The 16394-nt window shown below is 51.7% G+C and overlaps 1 protein-coding gene across 1 annotated transcript in view; it reads right to left on the minus strand.

Moving 5' to 3' along the window:
• The window catches only part of PODXL2 (podocalyxin like 2), a 30914-nt gene extending 18980 nt beyond the window's left edge, over nucleotides 1–11934 (minus strand). The window contains exon 1 of the mRNA XM_075714599.1: nucleotides 11757–11934. Coding sequence (XP_075570714.1) covers nucleotides 11757–11934 — 178 coding nt within the window. The remainder of the gene's footprint in view (nucleotides 1–11756) is intronic.
• Between the last annotated feature and the right edge of the window lie 4460 nt (nucleotides 11935–16394).

The following is a 16394-nucleotide window of genomic DNA, read 5'->3' on the forward strand; positions in this document are numbered from 1 at the left end:
GCACACCTGCCTTCGGGGTAACCTGCCCCTAAGACGGGCTGTGCTCTCAGCTGATGAGGAAAATCAGGGTATTTTGGGAAACATCCACAACCATGCAGAGGAGCATTCACATCCAGGAGGAGTCGGTGCCAAGCAGCCATCCAGCCTGGGGCACCTCTCTTCAACTGGGCAGTGATGGTTCACTCTCTCTGAGGTTTTTTGCCTCTCTGAAAGGATGGGGTGCCTTGTTAATCACCCATCCTGGAGAGGAGGTGGAATGTCTTATACTTAACCATAAAATTCTGGCCCTATGAAGTCAATTATAATTTCCTATCCAACTGCCACCCAGGCAAGATTTCACCCTAGTGCTCCTGATCTGCAGCTATCTTACACGCAGGGGGACTGATTTAAACCAAAATTATTTACATCACCAATATTAATCATGTTTTAAAAATAGGTTTCCAGCCTGCTGATTTAAGTCATTGATTTTAACTTCATTTTGCATTCACATTTTTTGTTTTCATAAGGATGGGCTGACTGTCACAGGTAAGAATTAAAATCTACCTAGAGCAAACATCTCCTAACGCTAAGCAGGGAGGCAGGTTGCATTTTACACTTTTCTTTCAACAATTATATCCTTGTTATTTCCATTTTATCTATTAGAAGGTTTGACTGACACTTCTTGATTCCTAGATGAGACTTTAATTGTGATTTGTGTCAAGGTACATTCACATGCATATTGAACTTCAATCAAAATGCAAGAAAACAGCACCTGGAACTTGGCTTTATTCAACCGATAAATACCCTGATAAATATGGAGACATAAGGAAAAAATGAGATTACCAAAACATGTTTTACATTTAAAACAGTTTTGTTAAGCAAGCAAAGTAAGTAATTTGGGTGAACTGAACCAATTGCTTCCTAGCCCTCTGTTCTTCAGCACATTAAAACTGGAAGATCTCATCCTCTCACAGCTGACTTTTATTCATAGAATAGAAGAAAAAAGGACAAGTTTTCCCGCTTTCTCAGCTCATACTCAGTTTCTCAGTTCTTAATGAACTAGTCACAGAACTGAACTAATTGAATAAGCTGAAATGAAGACTAATTTGGTATTTTTCTTTGATAACTGATTTTCTAGACAAAGGAAATGCAGCAGATCTAATCCATCTGGACTTCAGTAAAATATCTGATACAGTGCCTCATGCAGAATTACAAGAGAGGCAAGAAAAGACACCGATTAGCAGGAAAACTGTAAGGCAACTGTAAGGCACTGGCTATATGAAAAATGACAGAGGCTTGTGCTGGAAGGAGGCTATTAGTGGAATTCCTCAAGGTCTGTCCTTGGATCTGCTGTTCTTTAATATTTTCTGAAGTGACCCTGGAACAAAAATTAGGAACATGATAATGGAATTAGCCAAGGACACAAAACAAGGAGACATCCTCACTGCACAGAACAACTGTAGGTACAGCTAGGTGGTCTTGAGAATGGAAATAACAGAAATATTATGAAAAGAAATAGTGCATAAATAGTGATAAGTCACCACCTTGAGAACTAGCACCAAACATTTCTACTACAAGATAGGAAACCATTCATTAGAAATGTCTTAAGAGGAGAAACTCCTGTATTAGAAACAGCTCTGAGATATCACTGGAATGCAGATGTGAAAATGCTTGCATAGTCCTGAAGTATTAGAAATAGATTTTACAAAGCACTGCTGAGACACCACCTGGATGCTGCACGCAGATCTGGATACATGTGGCCTGAAATGATTTAAGCAGAGCTGAACTGCCTTCAGGGAAGGGCACAGACTAGGCAACCTCCCGAGGTTCCTTCCCACCACTATGTCCTATGACTCCACATCCCAGACGGACAAATTCAAATCAGGGCAAGTGCCAAGATGAGCTACAGGGCAATGGCAGATGGGTTGGCCCTGGTGCTTTCACTGAAAACATTGGCTTTTTAGCACAAAAAGTTTGGGAGTTGCTGCTCACTTGCCAGGCTGATTACCAAACCTGTGCTGGGAATGGTGGAAGCCAGAAATGCATTTCTCAAGCCTTCTGCCTGCTCTAACCCTCTCCACCTTCCTCCACTATTCTCTGAACTGAGCAAAATCCAATATTGGTTACTCTTTCCCATATACGCTTGGGACAGGCTTCAGCACTTCTCCATCTCATTTATTTTGTTCTATTGATCCAAGGCAAGACTGGCTGAGGCCAGTGCAGCAACAAAAAGGAAACGGCAACAGAGGCAGAGTATCAAAGGGGAAGGAAGCTACTGCAGCATTACAGAGCCAACCAAAGCGCCTCTGGGCATCCCTGGGGATGGGCCAGCTCCCTGTGAGCTGTGCACACACAGTGAATTCCACAGCTGGAAATGAGTTTGCACATCTCTTGTGCACAAGCACAGATCCAGAGAGACCTGGCCAGGCCAGCCCCCATGCCGATTCAGAGGTGCTCACTAGGCTCCAACGTGATGGTGCCTGGACTGAGTTCCCCAGGCTGACACAAGACACCTGCATCACTAATGGAGAGCACTGCTGAGCCCCGTGAAGCCCAGTGGAGAGAGCACTTGTCTTGAGGAGCTTACAGCTTAAGCAAACATGACAGAGAGCAGCAAGCGGGAGAAAGGGAATGTTATTCTCAAAGTTATCCACAAAAGGGGAGCAGAAGGATGGGCAACGACCATGGCAGATCCAAGACAACATGGAAAATTTGGTGTAGATGGGACTGCAACTGACTGCCTGGATCCTTCGTCAGCAATTTACCCACCCCAATGCCTCAGTTTCCCCTAACTCCCGTTAGCAGAGACGTGGCTGATGTGGCACCCCGGCCTTCCAGCTACGCTACAACACACATCCTGGGTCTCCCAGCCAGCTAGGCAAAGCCTCAAAATGTAACTGCGCCAGCTCCAAAGACTGGCTCCAGCCTGCTTCCATTGGCTACACCCCGTTTGGGCTGCCTCCAGAGCTCAGCCACAGCCAGTCCCACCACCTCTACAACAGACATCTCATGGCAGGAGAACCTGGGCACTCACAGAGCTAATCCCATCCATGCAGGAAGCTCAGATCCCAGGAGTTTGTTTACCCCCATTTAACTCTGAAGTGTTTACCCAGTTAAAACCCCCTAAGCTGCATTATCTTGTTTACTGGGAAGCTCTGCTCTCCTCAGCCCAAGATAAAACTATACCACCTCATCCCTAAGAATGAGTCATTAATAGACACAGCCTGAGCAAGCCACGTTTCTCCAGGGGTGGATTTGGAGTAGGACAACACCTTGGGGCTTGATCCATAGGCATGGGATGCAGAAGATGGCCCAGGGGAACCCTCCGTGCCAGCACCAGCCTGAATGCCACGGGGTTAACGGCACCATTGCACCACCATACAAATCGGTACCTATCCAGACAGCATCCTGACATTACTTTACACCTTTTGCACAAGCAGCAAAAACCCAAAGGCTTGGGGTATCAAACAGCAGACCCAAGATTTGCCACCTTCCCCCTCTCTTCCAACCATCTCATAAAGGAGCTCAACGCAGCTGTCAACTCCAAGGCAAAGAAAGAATCAAAGCACAAGCTGAGCTGGGAGGCAGGGGAGCACAGCCGAGAGGAAATCTAACGCCCAAGACACTGGTGGCTGGCCATTTTCCTCCTAGGACGGGGAACGGGGATTAGACGACTACTATCAGCCATCAGTCTCCCAATTTTGTATTCTAAAAGGCAGATCAAGCGATGGGAATAAAGAAACACAAACGAATAAAGCCCTGCAACTGTAGATGGGAGGGAGCAGGGAACGGAGCCAGGGCTTGCCAGCTGCTTCAATGGAGTGTTTGTCTCTCATTTCTATTTTTGCAGCACCTCTGCGTAACCTGGAGGAGATGAGGCTCTGCATGCTAAAGAGGGCAGCCAGCCTTCGGGGAAACGGCAGGGCTGTGAGCACGGGAGGGAAACCCCCCCCCCCAGATCAGACAGAGGAGGGGCAAGAAAGGAGAAAAAGCGGGAGAGGTAGCAGGGGAGAGGGAACAAAGGCGGAGAGAGAGCACCAAAACCAGCACGGGAGTGCCCACGCTGGCTGCGAGCTCTCCAGCTGCTAGCACCCACAAAGGTGACACGTGGAGGTAATGCTGACCTTGCAAAAGATGCTTCACCTCTGCAAGGAGCAGAATGGGGTGATTTCAAGAACAGGGAATAATACTGCAGTGTTACCTTTCCAAAGCCGCTGGAAAAGAGCCAGCCAGGAAGATACATCGATGAAAGGAGTTTGCTAGTTGCTGACCCCACCGGCCCCTCAGAAAACGGTTCCAGGTCAAAGTGGCAAAGCTGCTCAGCAGAGGATTTGATACAACAGCCCCAGACAAGGCAGGTGGGGGAGTTTTGCTCAACAGCAGAAAAAAAAAAATCTGAGGAAAGAACATCTGCCATCTCTCTCCCAAACTGCTGTGAATAAGAGCAGTTTCCCATTTCCAAACAATTTTAGAAGAACCCCGAAGTATTTTCTACATTAGCCAACCAAGAACCATTCTATCCCTTTGCTATAAGGCAAGCCACCTCCCCACGGGACAGGGCAGCTGTTTAAAAGCTCCCAATCGGCCTACTGAATAGGACTAGAAGTGAAAGAGGAAATAAGTTGTTTCTGTACCCAGCTGAAATGAGAGGAAGGATTTGGGGAGATGAAATGGAATCTGGCTGTGACTGTGCCAAACAGCCTTTAATATTTTCTTGCTTTTTAATTAACAACAAGCAAACCTCAATTTTCTCTCCAAGGAAACACACAAACATCCCTTAAGATGTCATCACATCGGCTTGACCTATAGAGGGGCTGGTGTGCCCTTCATTTTACCCAACTGAAGGTTGGTTTTACCTCTCCTTCCTGGGTGCTGTTGCTACACCACACTGCCACGAAGACAGGATCAGCCTGCTGAAGGGAAGAGCACTCACTTGGAGTGCATGGTCTGACTTACCTGTCCCTCATCACCAACTAGCAGAGCCTGTACAACACCACCCAAGCACAGTTACACAATGGGTACCAGGGAAGGGGGCCAGAGCATCTCGGTATTGCCAACGCAGCAGCTGCAGCAATGTCCATCTGGCCCTGCTACCGCTGACCTTCCTTTCAAGCCCACCCTGAACCCAGGAGTTACCCGACAATGTTATGTCCTATGAGAGCTGCGTCAGGAATGGGTCATTTACTGATAATCGGTTAGGACAGAAACACAATGACCAGATGAGGGAAGCATCTGCCAGGGATGCTCCCTCCCCAAGACCACCGTGCCTGGAAAAGCCGAGGAGCAAAGCCCAAGGGCAGAGAGGAGAGAGGCCCCACGGTAGAACAGCCAATGGCACAAACCACTTCCAGAACATATCAAAACACAGAGTAATTTAAATAATAAAAAAGGATCCCAACCACAGACAGTGGAGGAAGAGAAGAAAATGTTGTTCGGCTGAGGCATGTCCAAGCTGAATCCCCCATGCTCACCTGGAGTCTCTGCGCCCCAGACCCTCAACAGCTTGCACAGGGAAACATACGGGATGACCACATATGAGACCAAGTCTTTTTGGTGCTAATTCAGAGTTACGGACCATACCCATGCTAGGACGCTCCACCTAAGAGACCTCTCCCAGTCCAGCTCCCACACAGCCTTATTGCTGCTCTCCCACGCTGCACTAGACCACTTACAAATCCAGCCAGGTCCCTAACCTCCAAGACCATTTCCAATTAGGGCTTCAGAAAACAAGATCAGACTGCCATCCTCCTGTGGTACTGCCAGCAACCAGGTCCCTCACTGAGTGTCCCTCTAAAACCATCCACCTTCCCATGGCCCCAGTACATTTTACAAAGCAATGGGAAAAGCATTCTGGTCTGCGGGGAGCACATATGCTTACCAACCTGCACCAACAAGAGGGACAAGGCACAAGTGAAGAAGCCCTTGCAATGCGACAACTATTTAGAGGGAGATCCTAGAGCACACAGTAGCTGTGCCAGCATCTTTAAGCTCTTACAGATCTTTACAGCTAGCATAATCAGAGAGCTCAAATACCAGGCTACAGTGTGTGCATGTCTGCACGTACTAAGTGGGCGCTACCTTGCAAAGGACTGCCAACATTTGCTCCCTCGGCATTTCAGCAGAGAGCATCTACAACACGCAGACCCAGGTGTATCCATGGGAAATGGCAAGGCACTGCCAGAAGATGCACCTGCTTTTGCAGATAATTGCAGATGTGCCCTTTGTCAGCACATGTGCACCAGGGGCCTGACCTCCAGGCATGCTGGGCACCCTCAGCCCAGTGCTGGGAAGAGTCAGGTCTCCTGTCATTACATCAGTAACATCAGGACTGCTCTAAGCACCACCACCCATCTCCACAGAAGACTCCACGCAAGCAGGTCACGGCAACTCAGACAAGCCTGTCTGTCCTTCCCCCTTCGCTCAACCATTCATGCCAGGAGTCACAGTCTTGCTTAGTTTCTGTCTCCCAGACTGTTTGCCTTCGCTCCCGCCCCAGATCGTCTCGTAGCCTTCACACCTCCCTCCTCTGCTGCTGCAACGTCTGCTCTCCTCTGCGCTTCTCGCTATTGAGTGGCGGTTCCCGGCTCAGGGGCGGGGGGGAGATGCAGCCCCTAGGGTACCAGCATCGGGTAGACAGTTGTGTAGAGCAGAAATGCATTTTCTTTCCTCAGTTACCTTTCATAGGCCTCCTCAAAGCAGCCCACAGGCCCCCAGTGGTTAACAGACCACAGGATGAAAGCCACTGATCTAAGAGAAAAACCACAGCCCACAGATTCCTTTGCCCTCTCACAGGCCCAAAGCATTTAAGCTGTCTGCTAAAAATCACCTTGCCAGGCCCGTGCTTCCTCTTCTCGCTCTGTCCCAACCTGGACCACATACCCCACAGCACTCGGTCTGATTTCCAGCACACCAAATAAAGGCTCGTGGCTGCTTCGTCTTCAAAGCCTCCCTGCCCAGGCAGAGCAAGCACTACTGCAGATGCAGGAGGGACTTCTGTCAAGACACGATCATCCGTCAAAATGTAACAGAACAGAAGCCTTTTACACCCCAAAAGGTCTTTAAAACTCACTGGGCACAACACTGAGCACAAAATGGTTACGCTCTGCTCCAGCCCCTGCAGCAGAGCAGTGACAACCACCCTGCCACACGCTGGCATGCCGCGCAGCAGTCTCACCAAGAGGCTCCACTCTCCAAACAACCTCATGCATCCTAGGCAAAAAAGCTCATGAAAGGTTTGGTAATCTCAGGGCATGTGTACAGGTCCTGACTACCTTCGCAACACATCAGGCAGGATAGGAAGAGCCGAGAGTGGTTGCAGTTGTCATATAGAGAGAGGGCTGCAAAGCTGGCTTCCCAACAGTAAAAAATTATCCCCCAAACAAGAATGTGCATCCAAACTGTGGTAACCACAATGGGGCTTAACCAGGCATGGGGACAGTGGGGGGCTGATTCAAGCCCCAGCAAGGCATATCTTCCTTGCCAGCATCCCTGGCCCTCTGAACAAACCAACGCACGTGTTTGCTTTGCCTCTGTGCAAGCTGCACTCGCGTGGCTGACAAATAGCCTCTCTCCATTCTTTTGGGATTACGTGTTTCAATAGCCAGCAAGAACTGGAAGCAAATTCACCCGACTGCCAGCTGCAGGCCTTGATGCACCTTCCCCGCAGCCCCTCTCCCCTGGCCCTGCAGCAGGGCTGCCATTGCTGCTGCTGCTGCTCACTCAGGTACCCACAAAATGCCGGAGCTTTTTCCCACGCTGAGTGAGTGGAAAAAAACTTTTGTGCGCTCTGATCTGCAGCTCGTCGCTGGCAGCTTCCCCTTGAGGGCTTAATGTAGTTATTTCTACCCCTGATGCCTATAATTAAATGAACATTTGCTTATGGCACTGAAGAGGCCAAGGAAAAACTGACTACAGGGAATTTTCATCCATCCTGATTTATACTCCCTCAGCTCAGGCTCATTCACACGATGCTAACAAGAAATCTTCTAAGCAGGCAGAAGGGAAAAAAAGAAAACTTAAATAGCCCCCATGCAGACAAGCACCTGGGGAGACAACAAGAGGGAAGAGACCAATTCCCTCCCTCCTCCCGCTGCTTTTAACCACATCATTTTCCTACTTGCAAAAACAACAGGGCTCAGATACCCTAGAGCCTGGAGAGATGTTTCCACACTCTGCCAGCAGTCTGCTGGGACCCCAATGAGGCACAGGTCCCGTTTCGGCCCATCCTGCAGGTCTGCGGAGGCTCCTGATCCTGGGAGGCACATGCCTTTCCCCTAGCATTGCGGAGGAATCTCATACAGTCCCTCCAGCTCTCTCTCAGGTTTTAACTGTTCCTGTCCTGCAGGACTTGAGGAGCAAGGCTAGAGTGCACTGAATTATTCCAGACTGGAATAGCTGAGCAAAGCTACTAACCAAAACAGGGCTTGATTTATAAATTTCCAGCAGCCTGCATCTCCACTTCTGACCTCCCGTCTAGATAGGAGTCCAGGTGTCCGGAGATGCCTGGCCAACTGAGTCCAGCCCGCCCAGACCTGCCCACAACCCACCAGCATTACCAGTTTCACTCGATGAGGAACTGAGCTGTCCCTTGGAGCAGCCGCCTGCCTCCCGCCCCTACGCCTCTCCCTGCTAGGACAACAGAGAGGATCACAGGGAAAGCCAAGGACTCAAATCCTCCATATCATCACCAGCTGGACAGCAACACTAGAAAGTTTCCAGCAGCCTCAGCAGAATAGGAAACACACCCTCCCCTCAGCGCAGCAGTATCAGCTGTGGTCCTTTTGGCCGCCAGATTTTAAAACCACCACCGGGTCCACCTCCTTCCTCCGCAGAGCAAATGTAGCTTTCAAGTGATGAGGGAGGGGGCCAACCCTCGCCAGTGCATCGGCGGGGTGGGAATATGGCAGTTCCCCCACCATGCACCTTGCCCTCCTCTGTGGAGGAGGGAGAGGTCTGGCTGAGTTTGGGGACATGGATCTCCTGCTGAGACACAGCTAAAGGACCTTTGCCAGCTGTGCCCGAGGTTTTCCCTAATGTGGACAACCTGCCTGGAGGAAGCCACAAAACTGGCTCCCTGCTCAGCTCTGGAAAGGCTTATTGCTTCTGTGCCACAGAGTGTTGGCACAAAACCCCAACAGGTTTTCTGATCCATTTTGCTCTTTAAGCTCACTATTGTTTGCAAACGTAAAAGGCTTTATCCCTTCTCTTTAGGGAGCCCCAGACGACAGGGGCGAGGCACTGTACATATGGCTCACGGACAGAGCGGCTCCACAGATGACACATTCCCCCATGAACATTTTCGGGAGACTGGGGTAATAAGAGAGATGTGCCAGGGGGCTGGATGTCACCATATCACAGCTCGGTTGTGCTGGAAGACAGCGACTGGTTGGGAAATCAGCCCTTCCCTCCCTGCCAGAATGACTCAAGACAAAGACTCCCCCACTCTTTAAATGTCCCTGTTCAAAACTCCTGTTCCACACTAACCAGATTTCTGTACAAAAGGCATGGGGGCAGGGAGAGAGAGGGCAATCTCAGCCTCACAGGTCTTTGGGGGGATCCCTTTGTTGGGAAATTTCCCCAGACTGTTTAAAAATAGAAGCAGAGCCTTCATAACTATTCCGAGTACAATTATTCCTGCGCTTAACTGCCTTTCCCTGGCACCCTACCTCTCTTCCAAATTTCAAGAGGAGGCTCTTGGGGGAACGCGGAGCAATTTGTGGTTCCCCCCTCCTTTGTGCCAGTTTTGCGGTAGTTAGTAAAATTACCACGACGCCAGAAGAAGCCATCAATGCAAGAAAAGGCGGATTGGGGGCAGCCCTGGCATAACAGGGTCTACCCTGCCGAAGCACCGCGGCGGGCAGCACGCCCCGTCCAGGGCAACATCCACCCGCTCCCCACACCACGAGTGCTGTCAGTGCCGGCCATGGCGTGCGGGTACCTGCCAGGACCAGCGCCGTGTACCCCACCTCTGAGGCAGGAGACCCTGGATGAGCCCCCATCCCCGCAGGGTGAAACCCATGCGCATCCAGCCCCCCACGCTGGGAGCCCGGGGGTCCCCTGCCACCCCCCGGGGGTCCCGGGGCAGAGACCGGCCACTCCAGAGGGCTCTGATGCCCGCGCAGGGGGCTGCGCCCGGTACCCGGGGATAGCTCCGGGGTGGGGGTCAGGGACCCAACACAGGTCCGGTTCCCGGGGCCCAACGCTGCTCGCGGCGGGGTGTGGGGGGGTGGCGGGGTGTGTGATGGGGACCTGTCTCCCGCAGAGGTCCCGGGGAATTGTACCCAACGCGGGCCGCGGTTCCCCGGGGCTGGGGGGGGGGGGCGGGGGGGGCAGACCCGCGCCCCGCCGGGGGTCCCGGTGCTCGGGGTGCTCCGGTGCCCGGCGAGGTGACCGACCGACACCCGCCCGCTGCCCAGCCCCGCCGCGGGGGGGTCCCGGCTGCCGGCCCGCCCCAGCCCATCGGGATGGCGGCGACCCCCGCCACACCAGCCTTCACTCACCGGCGGCCAGAAGCCGCAGCCACGCCGGGGCCCGGTGCAACGGCTGCATGGCGGCGGCCGCTGCCCTGCCGCGCCGCCTCTTCACGGGGAGCGGGGCCGCCCCGCCGCCCGCCGGGCTCTGCCCCTCGCCGCCGCGCCCGCCCGCCGCCCGGCCCCGCACTGCATCCCGCCGCCCGGCGCCGCCTCCTCCCGCCGCCGCTGCCCGCCGCTCCGGGGGCGGGGGAAGCGGCGGGGGGGGGGTCCTAACCGCCCGCCGGGTGCGCAGACGGAGCGGCCGGGGCAGAGGCGGGCCGCGGCCGGTGATTTGCACTTAATGTCTGGCTGCGGAGCCGCCGCCGCCGCCGCCGCCGCCGCCGCCCCCCGGCCCGGCCCGGCCGCCCCCGGCCGCAGAACCCAGGCACGCCGCCGCCCCCCGGGCGTCCCACGGCACCCACAACGAGTGCCGGCGGCGCGGCTGCATGCGCCGGCGGTGGGTGATCAGCCCCCGCGGCGGGAAGGCGGCAGCCGCCGAACCCCGCCGGCGTCGCCCCCCTCCGCCAGGCGAGGCGGGGGCAGGAGCAGAGCCCCGGCGGGAGGGCAGCTCCCTGTCAGCCGAAACATCGGGGCCCCGACAGGAACGGTCCCCAGACCGAAGACCCTTAACATCCGCCTTCTGACTCCTCCTCAGTTGCCCATAGCCTACAGAGCCACTGTGCCCCCCTCACCCCTCAGCTACCGCCTCACTTCATAACCTGGAAAAACTTCTCCCCCAGGGCAACTTCATCTCCCCACTTCTGGAGGCCATCTGGTCCGACCCCCCTGCTCAAGCAGGTTACCTACAGCCAGTTGCCCAGGACCATGACTAGATGGCTTTTGAGTATCTCCAAGGTTAGAGACTCCACAACCTCTCTGGGCAAGTGCCAGTGCTTGGTCATCCTCACAGTACAAAAGTGTTTCCTGATGTTCAGAGGGAGCCTCTTGTGTTTCAGTTGGCGTCCATTGCCTCTGGTCCTGTCACTGGGCACCACTGGCAAGAGCCTGGCTCCATCTTCTTTGCACCCTCCCTTCAGGTATTTATATCCGTTGATAAGATCCCCCTCGAGCCTTCTCTTCTCCATGCTAAAAAACAGTGCCAGCTCTCTCAGCCTTTTCTCATATGTGAGATGCTCCAGATGTCTTACTGGGGAGCCCAGCACCAGACAGAGAACTCCAGGTGTGGCCTCACCAGCACTGAGCAGAGGGGAAGGATCACCTCCCTCAACCCACTGGCAATACTTTGCCTAATGCCGCCCGGGGTACCATTAGCCTTCTTTGTGGCGAAGGCACATGGCTGGCTCATGTTCAATTTGGTGTCCACCACGACCTCCAGGTCCTTTTCTGCCAAACTGCTTTCCAGCTGGTTGGCCCCCAGCATATATTGGTGCACGAGACTGTTCCTCCCCAGGTGCAGCACTTTGAACGTCTTGTTGAACTTCATGAGGTTCCTGTCAGCCCATTTCTCCAGCCTGTCAAGGTCCCTCTGGATGGCAGCTTGACCCTCGTGTTTATCAGCCATTCCTCCCAGTTTTGTGTCATCAGCAAATGAGCTGAAGGTAGACTCTGGCCCATCATCCAGATCATTAATGAAGATGTTAAGCAGGGCTGGGCCCAGTACTGACCCCTGGGGTACACTGCTAGTTACTGGCCTCCAACTAGACTTTGTGCCACCACCCTCTGGGCCTGGCCATTCAGCCAGTTTTCAACCACTGTCTACTCATCCAGCCCATACTTCAACAGCTTGTCTATGAGGATGTTGTGGGATACAGCATCAAATGCCTTCCTGACGTTCAGGTCAACAATATCCACTGCTCTCCCCTCATCTACCAAACCAGTCATTTCGCTGTAGAAATTTATCGAGTCGGTCAAGCCATGCTGACTATTCCTGATGATTTTCTTGTTGTTCGTATTCCTGAAAATAGTTTCCAGGATTAGCTGCTCCATCACCTTCCCAGGCATCAAGGTGAGGCTGACTGGCCTGTAGTTCCCTGGGTCCTCCTTCTTGCCCTTCTTGAAGATAGGAGTGACATTTGCTTTCTTTCAGTCTTTGGGCACTTTTCCCAGTTGCCATGATCCATCCCAGATTATTGAGAGTGGCCTTGCAATGACACTTGCCAGCTCCCTCAGCACTCATGGGGGCTCTTTGAAGAGCCAAAGATCTTTGAAGAGGCCAAAGTCCTCTCTCTTGGAGACCCGGGTTGTGAGCTTGCTTTTGACCTTCCTTCCTCCCCTCAGGATCCTGAACTCCACCGTCCCATGGTCACTGCAGCCAAGGCTGCCTTTGACTTTCACATCCCCAATGAGTCCCTCACTGCTGGCGAGTATGAGGTCCAGCAAAGCATCTTTTCTTGTTGGCTCCTTTATCACTTGGAGGAGGAAGTTATCATCAATACACTTCAGGAACCTCCTGGATTCCTTATGTCCTGCTGTGTTGTCCCTCCAGCAGATATTGGGGTGGAGCACATCTGGCTCCTCTTCAGCCTTGAGGCTGGTGAACTTATTTTGTAGTTGTAAGTCCTTAGGAGGACCAGGAGCCTTCCTCTTGGTGGCTGAAGCTTCCATCCTTCATGTCCTGGTTTCAGCTGGGATAGAGTTAATTTTCTTCCTAGTAGTAGGCATAGTGCTGTGTTTTGGATTTAGTAGGAGAAGAATGTTGATAACATGCTCATGTTTTTAGTTGTTGCTAAGTACTGCTTATGCTAGTCAAGGACTTTTTGGCTTCCCGTGCTCTGCCAGGTACACAATAAACTGGGAGGGGGCACAGCCAGAATAGTTGATCCAAACTGACCAAAGGGCTATTCCATACCATACGACCTCATGCTCAGTATATAAACTGGGGGGGGGGGTTGGCCAGGGAGCAGCGATCGGTGCTCGGGAGCTGTCTGGGTATCGGTCGGCGGGTGGTGAGCAATTGCATTGTGCATCACTTGCTTTGTATATTATTATTACTATTATCATTATTATATTGTTACCATTAGCATTAATATTTTACTTTATTTCAATTATTAAACTGTTCTTATCTCAACCCAGGAGTGTTTCTCCCTCTTACTCCTCCGAATCTCTCCCCCATCCCATCGGGGTAGGGGGAGTGAGCGAGCGGCTGCGTGGTGCTTAGTTGCTGGCTGGGGCTAAACCATGACACTTCAGCTTCTCAGAGGTTGTGCATACCTTAATATTAGGGGTGGAGACTGCCTGCTTCTCTGCTTCAGCTGGGGGTGGGGGGTCTTTGAGCTGTTTTGTCTCAGAGAAGATTCTGTCTCTCTCCCTCTGCAGCAGAACATGGCACAGCCTGCTCACTTCCTCCTGTAACTCCTCCACTTGATGGCACAGCTCCTCCAAGAGAGCTCCTCTGCAGGACAGAGGGCCATTTCTCCTGGTGCCAGAGAGGCCCCAGGCACTTGCTGCAGCCTGGGGCTTGGAGGGCTGCATCCGTTAGCTGCAGCTGGGTCTGTGTTGGAGCCTCTGCCCTAGCAGGGACAGCTGCTCCAACACCCGCTCAGGAAACCATTCTGTGGTGTGTCACCACCGTATCTGAGACTGTCACAGTGATACTAATTCAACTGATGCCCCCTTCTTCGTGCCCCTTTTGCTCAAACTGCTGTGTAAACTGCTGCGTCTGTGAAAAAGAAAAAAAATTATAGTGCAGCAGTTTTTGGATTTGTTGATCTTAGAGCAGTTCTCTGTTTTGGTGGATAGCATAGCAAAGAAACATGCTGAATATCATGCCGAAAATCATTATTACAGCAACAAGAAGTCCAACTGCTCCAATTACACTCAATTTCAAATTAAACACATCTTTAGTGGCCTCGGGGCACGACATTACAGTAAATGATGCAAGCAAGGTCTTTGTCAGACAGGTGTCCAAGAAATAAGGCTCAACAGGTCTTGTAATACCACAGCAGCTGAGAGGGAACACCCGCCAGCTCCCTGTGCTTCAGTCCCTCTTGCTAGCCTGACGAGCCACAGCCTTCCTGCTTCCCTCCCGCAGCCGCCACCTCAGAGAAGCCGTGCAGCTCCCAGTCCAGCCCCGGCCAAGCATTTGAGACCTGGTCAAACCCTGAGCATCACAAGGCTGCACACAGGGTATGACTCCAAGCTCAAGGACCCGAAAACGTATCGGTCCCTTTCCATTAGGCATCCAGCTCGTGTTTTCAAGCTTTCCTCAACAGCAGCAGCTGGAAGCCTTTTTCTTCTGTTTCAAAACAGTTTTCTCCAGGAGGGCAGGAGATGCTAAAATCCAACGTTGCAAGCTCTGAGTGATGGGACAGCCATGCTGTCACGGCCTCACCAAGTGTCTTTGTGTTTGTAATGTTTGCACCAGATGCCTGATGCTCTGCATCCCCCATACGGTATATGTCGCTGAGACAACAGGACGTAAGTCTGAAGATGATCAGGATTTAAATTGAAATGTTCTTATCCCCCAAATAGGTGTTCATTAAAAATATTATTGAACTTCTTTTTCCTGTAAGAATTAAACCTTTTTATGGTTGAAGAGTGAATCTCCTGAAAAAAAGTAACGATGGTATTTTTTCTGGCATGAGCTTGCTGGTTTTCAGCAACTAAAGAAAGGCGTCACGTGCCAAAGAGTGCTCAACCCTCTAGTGAATCAAACAGCTGAACAAGGGTACTTGGTATTGTTGATACTGACCTTTACAGCTCCTACCAGACCAATGCTGGCACACATCACCCCTTTGTGCAATTGCCTACCTCTTTTTGCCAGCTCTTTCCTTCCATCATCTGCTCCCATGCAGCAGCTACCCTGAGCTGCCGTGACAAGGGCAGGTAACAGACTGGCTGCACCCGTTACCCAACGCGGCAAGGCAAAGCTGACAGGCTGGAGCCGAAGCACTCGCTTTTGGCTTCTTTTGGACCACGTCCTTCCAGGGCTCTGAAAGTCCTTTTCATCCCAGAATCAATGCAGCCCCCAGCCCCTGCCAAGCAGGAAATGCAGCAGGAACTACCAAGCTGTCGCTTACCCATTAGATGAGATAAAAACACCTCAGTGCACTCAGATTCTAGTCCAGACATGGCATTTAATGAATGCTCTTGTCATTTTTTTACTTTCCTGCTGGCAATTTGGCTGTCTTAGCATGCAGGTGGCTTACTACAAGTGGGTAACTAAAAGCCTTTCAGATCTCCTGACCCTGCCACGTCCAGCTCCCAAATCTTAGAAACTGAATCGAGTGTCTGTCAGCCTAATCACATCAAAGAAAGCACAAAAACACCCTCACGTATTACACAGCCTTGAATCAGAGGGAAGGCAACCACATGGGCATGGCAGTGTGCATGCTTTCTATGAGGCTCATGGTGTTCCCTGGATTTATTTTGACGTTATACATCAATCTCAGACTAAGCAACAAAGGGGGAGTATGAAAGGAGAAGATACATGTTCGGCAAGAAAATTAAATAAAATTAGTGGCAACATCAATCAGCCAGGTCAACGCTGCCAGCGGAGTGGAAAACAGCCAGCAGAGATGGGCAACACCAGTTCTTTTTAAAAACAGCATGGACTTAAACCCAGCACAGTCCCTGTGTCTTCATTTTACACTCCCTGGAGTAGGTACAGCTGGCTCAGCTCTCTTCTGAGATATTGACAGCTTTATAGGCAACAGCTTGTCATTTCTCATTTGATCTCCTCCAGCCTCCCTACCTGGTGTATATTCTCCAACGATGTTCAGAGCACTAGTAAAAGGTGCTTTACAATTGCACTAAATGATTTTTTTTATAGCTGCTTCAAAGCCGTTCAGAATTTTTTCTCTGTATTACCATTATCTGTGCTTTTCTGTTCTTCCCCAAAATTGTTCAATTTCACAGTTATGTCTGTTAGGCAGAATCAGAAAGCCAGCGTGTATTTTAGGCTGGCAAAACTGAAAATCCTTCTGCCATCTCCCCCTGTAAGTT

The sequence above is a fragment of the Pelecanus crispus genome, chromosome 7, assembly GCF_030463565.1.
Source record: "Pelecanus crispus isolate bPelCri1 chromosome 7, bPelCri1.pri, whole genome shotgun sequence".
NCBI classification, from domain to species: domain Eukaryota; kingdom Metazoa; phylum Chordata; class Aves; order Pelecaniformes; family Pelecanidae; genus Pelecanus; species Pelecanus crispus.